This window comes from Ursus americanus, chromosome 8 (genome assembly GCF_024610735.1).
Source record: "Ursus americanus isolate L20-20 chromosome 8, mUrsAme1.1.p, whole genome shotgun sequence".
Taxonomy (NCBI): Eukaryota; Metazoa; Chordata; class Mammalia; order Carnivora; family Ursidae; genus Ursus; species Ursus americanus.
The window spans coordinates 4,751,863-4,764,661 of record NC_142134.1 but is presented as its reverse complement, the minus strand read 5'-3'; the positions used below and the strand labels follow the sequence as shown (position 1 = coordinate 4,764,661).

The 12,799-nt window shown below is 37.7% G+C and overlaps 1 protein-coding gene across 1 annotated transcript in view; it reads left to right on the top strand.

The window, feature by feature from the left end:
- The window catches only part of MTTP (microsomal triglyceride transfer protein), a 45,101-nt gene that overhangs the window by 21,385 nt on the left and 10,917 nt on the right, over nucleotides 1-12,799 (top strand). Inside the window, exons 9-14 of the mRNA XM_045792397.2 lie at nucleotides 1,481-1,649; nucleotides 2,466-2,573; nucleotides 7,755-7,967; nucleotides 9,487-9,698; nucleotides 11,897-11,994; nucleotides 12,117-12,238. Coding sequence (XP_045648353.1) covers nucleotides 1,481-1,649; nucleotides 2,466-2,573; nucleotides 7,755-7,967; nucleotides 9,487-9,698; nucleotides 11,897-11,994; nucleotides 12,117-12,238 — 922 coding nt within the window. The remainder of the gene's footprint in view (nucleotides 1-1,480; nucleotides 1,650-2,465; nucleotides 2,574-7,754; nucleotides 7,968-9,486; nucleotides 9,699-11,896; nucleotides 11,995-12,116; nucleotides 12,239-12,799) is intronic.

Below are 12,799 nucleotides of genomic sequence, written 5' to 3'. Positions count from 1 at the left end.
GGGTGGTGGAATGTAACATTTCCCAAAGTGTCCATGTTTGTATCCTGTAATTTGCAGAATATTAACAAGTATGCCAAGAGGAAAGAATTCTGTGAGCAACTGAGTTGGAAAAATGCTGGGCGAAACCAAATTGAATAGTTTTCTTGGCTGCAGAAATTTTCAACATCTTCGATTGTAAATTATTATATATGTTTCCTTAAACATTTTCTAAACTTAAATAATCTTGAAGATCACTTTCCTTACAGCATTTTGTAGGACTAGAATCACATGGAAAATAACACTTTGGGAAACACCAATGTATTTAAGAGAGCATGGATACCAGAGTCAGAAAAACCTGAGCTCCAAACCCAGCTACACTTAACAGCTATGGGGCCTTGAACATCTCTGAGTCTGTTTCCTCATATGTAAGGGGGAATTAAACTGACAGAGGTGTTTCATGGATTAAATAAAGGAATTGTATTAATAACAGCATATATTTATTGAGTGTTCTAAGTGCTCTACATAGATTATGTAATCTAATCCTCCCAACAATTCTAAGGTAACTACTATTTTTGGCCTCATCTTACAAAGAAATGAAAGCAAAAGAGAAGTTGCACACCTAAAATTTCTGGTGCAGTACTTGCGTAATAGGCACCTACTAAGTACTCTCTTTCGGTCTCTGCGTCATTCACTACTGGGTTTTTGTTAGGAACAAAATGATAGAGTGCAAGCGTGTCCTTTTTTTGAAGTACAAAGCACTAAACACATGTATGGTGTGTTCATATGATGTGAAATAAACTTACATACATAATGTCCATATTCATTAGTATGACAACTAGTTTCAGAAATTTTACCATCCCAGACTCAACCGGATTCCTGATGACCGGTGTACATAATTAGAACTTGCCTATAGGAGTTCTCGGTCCACATAGCCATTATGGTTGAACATTGAACATGAACATGGTAACTATACCATGGTAATTTTTATTTTTAGAAGAAATGAACAACATCTTCTCCCTCAGATATATATTAAAGTTAAAAGGATTTCCCATCTTTTCTTTAAATAATACCAGCTGAGTTAAATTAGGCATTTGAGAAATGTGTACATTTGCAAAGCTAATTAGACAAAAGAGAATCAGTATTTGAGACCATAACTCTAATGTATCACTCATGGAGAAAAGAATTTGAACCTAATTTATAATTTTGCATGTATAATTTTGACATATAAATTTCCAAATTATGTTTGGCCTTAGGCTATTACAATAAAATTAGTTTGTATATTCTGAGTATACATTGAATTAGAGAAAGAGGTATTGAAGGAGAGGTTTAAAATAAAATAGGGGGATCTTTTTGAGGAAGTTATTATTTTGTGTTTGTTTATATAAAAAAATTTCACTTCTTTAGGAAACTCTAATCAATGGAAAGTCTGTGAATGGTAGAGATTTAAATAATTCCTTAAGTCCACTAAACATTGATATCCATGACTCTCCCTTTTTTGTAGACCTCAACTGGTGGATGCTGTCACCTCTGCTCAGACTTCAGACTCATTAGACGCCATTTTGGACTTTTTGGATTTCAAAAGTGACAGTAGCATTATCCTCCAGGAGAGGTTTCTCTATGCCTGTGGATTTGCCTCCCATCCCGATGAAGAACTCCTGAGAGCCCTCATTGTAAGTCAAATGAACACTGGGAAAATAAAGTCTCTCAGCTACTAGAAAGTTCATTAAGAATCCAGGCAGTAATTGGATTATTTTCTATCCATTAATCCATTAACTATAGTAAACTGTTTCACACAGTGTCTTCTTTACAATTCCTCTAAGATAACATAAGCTGCATTGTAAGGAAATTTAAAGATTATATTCACCTACCATATGATATGATATAGAACAAAATTTCAGAGGAGATGAATTTTGGTTATGCTTCAAAAATTGGTTTTAAAGGTTTTCTTTTGACTTCAAAAGTCTTCATGGCATTTAATATACAATACGTTGAAGAGATACAATTCCTCCAATATTAAAAAAAATTATGTTGGAAACAAACGCTAGACTTCTCTTGGATCCAAGATTCAAAAACAAAATGTGCACTTATCCACTTATGATCTAGTGGAATAATTTATAATCTTTTTGGAAAATGGGACCATTTGAGGACCTGATAAAAGCAAAGAATCTCCTCTTCACCCATATGCAAAATTTACAGACTTTTTTTGGTTCACTGACCCAGTGAACCCAACCCATAAACCCCTCAGGAGTTCATAGACCCATGTAAAGAAGACCTGGAGAGGAGAGATTCTATTAATTCTTCAATTCGAAGTTAGAAAGTGAATTTGTAAGTATCCGCAAATCAAAATTTTCAATTTGCTATATAAGAACATAAGAACATTTTCCTTAGACATAGATTACGTAGCGTCTTAAAAAACATTTCTAAAAATGTCCCTTGGAAATGTTTAAATGTTTTGATAACCTATTTTATCTCTGTTTGGCTAATAGAGTAAGTTCAAAGGTTCCTTTGGGAGCAATGACATCAGAGAAACTGTTATGATCATCATTGGGGCCCTCGTCAGGAAGCTGTGTCAGAATGAAGGCTGCAAACTCAAAGTAAGTGCAAATCCAATCTCATGTATTATATAGTTCCAAATCATTCTATGTCATACTCACTGAGCTGCCTATCACTGGCACTCCTGATTTCCCTTAGCCTACTCCACTTTCCCTATTTCATAGCAATTATTGTCACCTAACATACTTTATAATTCAGTTATTCATGACAATTATTGCTTATTTCTCTCTCCCACTGAAAGGTAAGATCCATGCAGAAATGAATCTTTGTCTTGTTAACAACAATTGCTTAAAATAATAGCCGATGCATGATAATGTTTAACAGATACTTGCTAAAGAGTGTGAATAGTCTATTAATCCCTCACCATTATATATTTATTGAATGCCCACTACATATGTGGCTTTCAATGGCATGTATGGTATAGTTCTTTTTCTTAGGAAAATATTAGACTCTAGGGCTGTCTCCTAGAGGAGAACTATTTTTTTTAAAGATTTATTTATTTATTTTAGAGAGAGACAGGGAGTGAAAGAGAGTACGAGTGGGAATGGCAAAGGAAGAGGGGGAGAGAATCCCAAACAGACTCTGTGCTGAGCATGGAGCCCTACAGAGGGCTTGATCTCACAACCCTGAGATCACAACCTGAGCAGAAACCAATGCTTAACCGACTGAGGTGCCCTGAGGAAAGCTTTATAATAAGTGTGGTTTGCAGTTTTGAGTTTTGATGGAGAGAATTTAGTTACTTCTAATTACCTAGAACTTTACATTTTCTTTTTAATTTATTTGCTCAAAGCTTCTCCATTTGTCTGAGTGGACTATTAATTTTCACATCTTTCTCATAAAAAACCAGAAACCTCACTTTGTGAGCTTAACTAGATATAGAAAATCCAAATGGATTAATATCCAACACAGCCTATCTTTCTATAATGCAAATAGATTAAAGAAGCTGAATATATAAAAAGTCTTTTTTTGGTCCACATTTATAATACATCCAGCTTCTAGTCAGCATTTTTCTTCTCTCTCAAAAAAGACATCGCTATATTATTTTGCTTGCTGAGTGCTTGCTCTTAAAAATAATAGGGAGAACATTCTTGAAATAGTGTCAAAAGAGGCAACCCATAACTAGAATGTAAACTAAGTATGAAAAAGATTACTAAAAAAAGAAACAGCGTTGAAAATGTTTGAACATCAGCCTAGTGAGTTCTGGCAGAGATCAAATTTGTATTACTACTATGACATCAAGGTAGTTGACTTCTAGGACTTCGTACATTTTTTTCAATTTCATAATTATTTGAATAGCTGATTTACTTCAGTGATTATGTATCAAATATCTTAGCTAAAGACAGCACTCATATATGAAAACATCCATTCAGCAGAATTTAAAGAGCATCTACTCTGTGTTAGGTGTGATGTTAATCCCTTAATATAAAGATGCAAAACATATTCTGCCGTCCTCAAAGAACTCCCAGTCTATTTATCAAATACAAACAAAAAATAATATCGAAATACAAACAAAGGGCTTCAAGAATACAGACTATATAGCAAACAGCAAACTATTCTGTTAGGGGGTGCTGGGGAAGGTTTCACCAAAATAGTAATATTTGAACTTTGTCTAGAAGAGCTATTTGGGTGAAGAGATGAAAGTATGGAATGAAGGACATTCTAGGAGAAATACAGCAATGCATGAAAGGCCTGAAGTCAAAATGCGTCTGGTATGCCTGAGAACAGTGAGAAATTCTGTGGAGCTGGAGCACAAAGCATTCGTATTTGTGGGGCAGACGGGTGAGAGTGGAGCTACAGGAAAGAAGGGAAGAGAAAAAAGAAGTTGGATCTTTATTAATGAGAAGCTAAAGAGTCTGGCCATCACTCCATAGAAAGAAGGGAGAACAGTGCATTTTTAGGCAGATGAATGAGATACTCAGATTTTTTGTTGTTGTTGTTTAGAAAGAAGCAGAGTGTAGGGACTGGCTGTTGACTGGATTAGAGCCTGCAAGATCTGATTGGAAATATTTGCAACAACCAGACAAGAATTAATAAAGGTCTGAATTAACATAGAGGCAGTGGGGTGAGAGAAGGAGACAGATTCAAGAGTCATTTAGGAGGTAGAGTTAATAGTACTCAGTGACTGATGGGATGTGGGGAGTGTGAAAGACTGGTAGGATTCCAGGGTAGGATACTAGGTGTGGTGATGTCAAGCACTTAAGCACGGTTTATAGAATCTAATTTGGGTTTGGGAGGTGGGTAGAGCTATGAATTTGTTTTGGCCATGTTAAGTTGAAATCCTCTGGGCCACCAAGTTGAGTTGTCCAAAAGACAGATGGCCATAGCCACCTGCAGCCCAGGGTTAGGGCCAGGAACAGGGTGGCTGCAAACTTGGGAGAGAGTAGAATGCACATGAGAAGGAAACTGAACAAAGGATTAAATGTAAAGTTTTGCTGAAAACTGGATAGCCAAATTCTCATCACATCTTTAAAGTTAACTTGCAGGTGCTTAAGACTATCCCCTATCACTGTCATTCAATTTTGTTAATGTTTTGGGGGAACTTTTTAAAAAATGCATCTTTGAAGATTATTAGCCACCAGATGGATTGTTGTAAATGTTCACATTTGTGTTCAACTTTCTGCTGTGGAATATTCATCTACCTGTAGCCTAAATCGAAGACATATGAATAGAAAGAAAATGATGTATTCTCAGCAAAAATTTAGGGTATATCCTGGGCATACAATACTTCGACTGCCCAAAAGGTACCTGCCATCCTATCGAGTGCTGAAGTTTTCAGCATTTACTAGCGTGAAAGCTCTCGCCTACCCCGTAGCAGTCGGATCGGCAGCTAGCCAAGTTTACTCACTGAGTACAAAGCCCCATATTTCTTTTTCTTCTTAGTTTTTTGTTACATTTTGACCTCCTTGCATCCTAATTTCATTTTTCCCCAAATTTGTATTTGAAAAAATTCAAATCTACAGAAAAGTTGCAAGAATTGCATAATTCCATGTGCATCTGGGTATCCTTCACCTAGATTTGCCAATTTTTAACATCTTGCATATTTCCGTTATCTCATTCTGTTTTATCTCATTTTATTTGTATTTTGATTGAACTGTGTGAGAGTGGGTTGCAGACATCTGGCATTTTACCCCTAAATGCTTTTACTTCTTATTACGTGAATACTATTGCATCTAGGCCCTTACAATGGACAAAATACATACATCTATACTTACTATACGGTGAGTTCATACTGCTATCTCTAATTCCAGTCCGATGCAACAAGCTTCTTTCTCTGCTTCCATTCCATTCGTTTATCTTCCTTCTCCTGCAGTGAGAACTTTGGTGTTCAAGAGCGTGCATATGCTGATTCATGTGGTCAATCCTAAAGCACACACAAAATAGTTTGGGAATTGCTACACCAGTGATGCTACAAAAGTCAGACTAAGTAAAGTTTAAGACTTCATCGCAGTTCTTGTTTTTAGAATATAGTCTATAGTTGTGTACAGAGTTCTATATTCGGAAGTCTCTTGCATCAAGTCTTTCTATTCTCTTCTGTTTGATTATGTTAGCAGTTTGATACGCACTTATGTTTGTTTGTTTCTGTTTGAATTCAGTTCTGGCAATCTTCCATCCTTATTGATTTAATTTTATTTCTTGCATATGTGAAATATTAACATGGTCCAAAAGTCAAAACTACATTTTAAAAGCATTCTCAAAGTGGTCCCGTTCCCCTTCCTAGCCCTTCCACCCATTCTTACCTGCCTCCTCCTCCATGTACCCGTTTTCATTAGTTTTTGGTTTCTCCTTCCTGTGTTTCTTTTTGCAACAGTAAGCAGATGTACACACATTTTTTCTTTCACAAAATACAGTATTCTATGTATACTCTTTTGTAGCTTATTTTTTCCACTTAACAATATACCTTGGAAATCACCCCATACTGGTTCTCAGAGATCTTCCTCACTCCTTTTCATAACTGCCTAGTACTCCACTATGTCTATGGACCAGTGTATTCAGAGTCTGCTGCACATGGTCATGAGATGGTTTCTACTATTTTGCTATTATATATCATGCTGAGATGAATGATCATAGGCATATTTTTTCTTATTGTTGGAGATGTAGCCTCAGGGCTGGGGTTGCTGGAACAAAATGCAGATATCTTAGCTTTTGCCAAATTACCTTCCTTAGGAATTGTATCGTGTTATGCTTTCCCCAATAATGCATGAGAATCCCTATTTCCCCATAGCCTCAATAGGAAAGTATGTTATCAAACTTCTGAATCTTTTAATCAATCTGATAGTTGAAAAATAACATTTTTCTGATTATAAATGAGATTTAGTACCTTTCCTTCTATTTGGGGACCCTTTATATCTTCTCTCACCCCCTATCTCCCTCTCTTTCTCTCCCCTACTGTGTGTGTGTGTGTGTGTGTGTCTGTGTGTGTCTGTGTGTGTGTCTGTGTACCTGCTGCCTAATTTCAGAATTTGCAAATCCTATAGATGAATTAGACCTTAGGGATCGTTAAAGATGAATCTGAAGCCTCTAAAACATACGTAGTGGCAAAGACCAGAATCTAGACGTCCCTATTTGTAGCTTGCTTTTCCATTAAACTACTACCTTATACTCAATTCTTTTTTTTTCTAGGCCGGAAAAAGGGGCCTTTTTTAAAGAACATAGTTAAGTTAAAGTTAAGTTAAAGTACCTAACAAAGTATTGGCCACATAGAAGGTATTCAAGAAAGATTTTTTGAACTGCATGGCAGCATTAATCAAATTTGGCTTCAAGTGGAAACAAGCACTTTTTAAACATTTAGAACAAGACCTTATGGTCAAGTTCTAAGTACTTTCACCAACCGTTACTTAAGAAAAAGTGTGTGGCGTCACTTAGTTGCCGTCTAATTGTTGCACTACAAATTCAATGGACGGGCAGTTTTATGAATAATCAATCACAAGGGAATTTTTAAGAAGGTTTTATACATTCAGAATGTGTTCAAAAGTAAATATATCTATTATTAATTATGCTCATTGCTTTTTAAGAATATGTTAATGTATGCATTTTTTAAAAAACACACCACCTTTATTAGTATACTTGTTCATTTTCATTGTATGTCTCAGTCAGGCAACCAGTGCAAAAGTTTCTAAAACTTTGGGTTGTTTTCTTGGACCCAAGAGTGAAGCCAGTCTTGTCCAAGCCTTATTTAATGTATGATTATCCATATGCCTGAGGTAGTACGTGATTTTTTTTAGGCAGTGGTAGAAGCCAAGAAGTTAATCCTGGGAGGACTTGAACGAGCAGAGAAAAAAGAGGACACCATGATGTACCTCCTGGCTCTGAAGAATGCGCTGCTTCCGGAAGGCATCCCACTCCTTCTGAAGTACGCAGAGGCAGGGGAAGGGCCCGTCAGCCACCTTGCCACCACCGCGCTCCAGAGATACGATGTCCGTTTCATAACTGATGAGGTAAATTCCCCAAGAGTATTTGCAACATTCGCAGAAGGAAAAGAAGCATGTCTAAACTTGAGTCAAATGCAAAGTTCTCTGATGTCGGCCTCTTTTTTCCCCCAAACTAATGATCTCTCTTTCCTGTTTAGAAATAACTCTTAAATTGAATTTAAGGCTATTCTGAAGCAGCCTCACATTTTGAATAGATAATGTCCTGTATCCTGAAGCATAAATATTGAAGTGCATCCTCTTATTTTAAGAAAAAAATTCTTTCCAGAAATACCTTTACTTCCATAAGTTTTAAGATGCTATTAAATGTTTCACCGAAATATCCTGGCTTACGAATTACTGTGTTGGTCCCTATAGCTGCATTTTCAGGAAACCATCTAAATTAAACTTTTGTTAGAACAGAAAAGGTTTTAAACCTCAAGATAAGCTGCCTGCTGAGAATGATCCTTCTAGTTTGCAGCTGAGCACCTTCCCGCTACTTTTGTGTCAAAGTTGGTAGGCTGCAAAGCACGGTGGCCAGGGTCATGGGCTTTTGAGACAGAGACCTACCCATAAGTTCCGGCTATTTTTTCCCAGTTGTTTGTGCTCAGGTGAGTTATTGACTCCTCTATACTTACTTGAGAATAAGGCCAACATTTGGGGAAGATTGAAAAAAGCAGAGAGAAATGGAATTGAAAGAACTGTTTATAAATGCCTAGTACAGAACCTCCCCCCTTATACCGCATATTGTTAGGCAATGCTAGTAACCAACAAAATTATTTGTTGCCATTACTTTTTTTTGCCACAGAATGCCATTATTTGGGCAGATTTTCTTTGGTGTTAATCTTTTGTTAAGAAAAGAGTTCCCTAATGTAATTTGCGGACTTTGGGTGACAATGGTGTGTCAATATTGGTTTGTCAGATGTAACAAATGTACCGCTGTGGTGCAGGATGCTGATGGGGGGGGGGGCGGTTACATGTGTGTTGGGCAGGGGGGAGACTGGAAGCATGGGGTGTCTAGGAACTTTCTGAAATTCCAGCTCAGTTTTGCTATGAACCTAAAAGTGCCCTAAAAAATGAAGTTTATTAATTTTTTTAAAAGGATAAGGAAAGATTGTGAGGGACTTCATTGTAAGGAAATACCAGTTAATACAGCAATCACTCCCCAGTAGTATCTTTAGAAATCTGTATTAGTTAGGTAACACCATGATATGCTGCAAGAACAAATGAGCTTCAAAATCTCAGCTTATCAGAAGCATGCTTCTCATTCGCACCATGCCTAATGAAGGGAAAATGTGGCCCTAAGTTTACTACAGAGGTAGTAAAAAGAGAGGGAGAAGGCACACTAGCTCTTCACTGTCTCAGTCCAGAAGTCACCCGCAGCAATTCTGTTCGTGATCCATTGGCTAGAACTATGGCACCATTCTAATTGCAAAGAGCCCCGGGAAGAGTAAGAGCACATGCATATTTTTAAGAGCAGTAACTATTCCTATCACAATATCAACTTAACAAATCTGGATGTGCACTAAGTTTCAACATCTCTGAACAGGTGAAGAAGACTTTGAGCAGGATATACCACCAGAATCGTAAAGTTCATGAGAAGACTGTACGCACTACTGCAGCCACTGTCATTTTAAATAATAATCCGTCCTACATGGAAGTAAAAAACATTCTGCTCTCTATTGGGGAGCTTCCCAAAGAAATGAATAAATACATGCTCGCTGTTGTTCAAGACATTCTACGTTTTGAAATGCCTGCAAGGTATGATGGAGTGCACCCGTCTCTCTATTTAAGCGAACTTATTTCACTTTACTTGTTCAGGCTTACTTGCACATTGACGTAGTACACGTGTGGCTAACAATAATGCATGGTCATTATGCTAGGTTATGTTACATAAAACCAGAGTTTGCCAAATTTCCTCTGAGAAGTATTTAGCAGGCCAGATAAAACAACTTTACTTTGGCACTATGATTTGAAACCCGGGGTAGGATTTTTACTTAGGTCTCCTGTTCAGTCTGGTAAATGTATATTGCCAAACATTTGTAATGTTTTAAAACCCAACTACATTTTTAATAGGACTATTTTTATCAATAGCACAACAAAGTGATAGAAGTTCTCACCAAATGGTCTTTCATGTTAACTTTCCAAATGTTAGTGATCTAATATTGAAACCTCATCTATCACAGATCAAATGAATCTACCATTTAAGTTAAAAACCTCAGGCATGGCTCATGTTTTGGGACTATGCAGGGTATGGAGAGTGGAATCAGCAAATTTCATCGGTCTCAGTAACTCTTACTGGATTCATCTTCCTTCCAGTTCGCAGGTCTCTTCTTCTGAATTCACTGATGTCTCCCTTCAAAGTGGGGCTTCCCCAGAGCTCTGTGCACCTCCTCACTGAAATGAGAGGGCTGGAAAAGAGATCTCCTTTTCCCCTGAGTTACTTGCACAACTGGATCCCCAGGAAAGATCAAATTTGAGCATTTTCAGTTGAAAAGTAAAAGACATGGAGGAGGTTGGAAAATAGATAAAGACAAAGGAAAAAAATTTTAAAAGCAGTAAAAGAAAGGGTGTGGGAGGAGTGGGTAGAAGGGAGAAGAGAACAGGACGGATAAGGAAGAAGGAGCAGATGAGTAAGGGAGGAAGAAGCAGTCTGTCTGTAGCCATGTATTCCAAGTGGAATAGATTTGACTTCTATTTCATTGTTTCCTTTTATGAGACTCTGTGGAGGAGATCCTGAGTGGGTTTACTACCCTGTCTTGTGACCCTAGTGATTCAGGGAACAATGAAAGTGGACACAGTGGGGTAGAGAGCAGCCAGGGAAAGGCGAGGAAGCTATCGCAAACACTGCAGGGCAGATTCTCAGGAGCAGAATGGTTAGAGTTGGAAAGGACATCACAGGCCACTTTGCTTGGTATCTCTCTCCAGTGTGGGATCTAGTCTCCTAGCAGGTGGTGTCCAGTCTTTGCTTGCACCTATCCAGTGGCAGGGGGCTCACCTCCTCTGAGGGAAATTGTGTCATTATTCAGAGACTATCACCAGTACTTCTTTATGTAACTGAAAGTTTCCTAATGTCCCTATTTGCCCCAATCCCTGGAGCAAAGCAGAGCAGGTCTAATCATTCATCCATATGCAGGCCCTTTGAATATTTGAAGACAGCCTCCTCATCCCTTCTTCTCCAGGCTAATATCTTATAATATTTGGGGAGGCAGGGAAACTATAGGGTTACTATTCCTTCCCCTCAATAATTTTCTACCTCAGGTCTAGATCCAGATTTCTTTAGTTGATTATTATGGTATTTTTGTGATATTACCATAATTTTAGTATTACGGGTATGATTAGTGTTTAGTCAGGATTGGAAAGATCTCAACACTCCTTAGATAGTAGGCAAGATAGAGGCATAGGGTAAAATTTAAGACTTACTCTAGGGGGGATAATCATTCATTTATGAACTCTATTGAGATGTCTCTTTAGTTGAAAACTCTGTAAGTAGAAAAAATTCCTGGAAATGAACCGTGACATGTCATCAGCCACTGATAACGTTAGAGAGCATAGGAAAATGTTTAAAGAAATATTGAGCAAACCTTCAACCCCACCCCCCCGTTTGGTACAGCTTTCCTTGAAAGTATATACTATTTAACAATAGAACCGTGATGATTCATGGAACATGTGTTCTCCACTCCTGAGGTGTGTCCATCAGTTGGTTTAGGCCATTCATAGCTGGGTGTCCTCGCCTCGCGTCCATTTTGATACCAAGCCGAGTTTCAAATATCTGAGGAATGAAGGGGAAAGCCTAATCCTAACACTGGCACTCCAGCTGGCACCTCCCCAGTCTTGGAGCGGCATGAGGAAAATTTGGCCCCTTTTTTTTTCCACTGAGGATTTGTTTTTTTTCCAAATCTGAGTTGGGAAGCAGCCATTACAATGAATGTGCAGCTTTTTCCTTTTCTGTGTTGCAGCAAAATGGTCCGTCGAGTTCTGAAGGAAATGGTTACTCATAATTATGACCGTTTCTCCAAGAGTGGATCCTCTTCTGCCTATACTGGCTACATAGAACGTACGTCACCCCAAAAGGGGTTCTCCCTCTCTGCCCTTCCCCAAGTTGGTATTGCTGGAACTGTTACTAAATTACAGGAGTTTGGGTTTTTTGATGTTATTTTTTGTTGTTGTTGTTGTTAGGTGCTCCCCACTCGACATCCACTTACAGCCTGGACATTCTTTACTCTGGTTCTGGCATTCTAAGGAGAAGTAACCTGAACATCTTTCAGTACATTGGGAAAGCTCATCTTCACAGTAGCCAGGTAACTCATTTTCCATTAGTTTTGCTTAACAAAGTATGTAAAAAATTAGTCCAAAGTAAAATTATACACACACACACACACACACACACACACACTGGTGATAACACTATAGAACACTATATAATGGTGGCTCCCATTTTAAGTTGCTCATGACTCCATCGTCTGTGGGAGGCTGTATGGTTTATAATTCCAGAGAGAGTTTCAAGTATGAACTTGAAACCTAAGTAATTTGATTTACTGGACTTGCCAAACATCCGTTTGTCATTTCAAAGGCAAATCTATTCACAAAATTGAAATTCTGAAAATATTTTTCACTTAGGTTTTAAAAAATATTATATTTTTATTCATAGATATATTGCTTAAAGTTCCACTTACCTAACTCTGGAATATGTTTTCCTTCTCTGGGTGTTTCTATGAAGAGGTTGATTCCCCATAATAAAAATTTTGACTGTCTAAAGAGTCCATCTACAATTTTCAGTACCTCCAGGAGAAAAAAGAATAAAGTGTAGGCATTTGACAACTGGCTGAATTCTATCTCTTTAGTTTTATCCAAAATTTGGT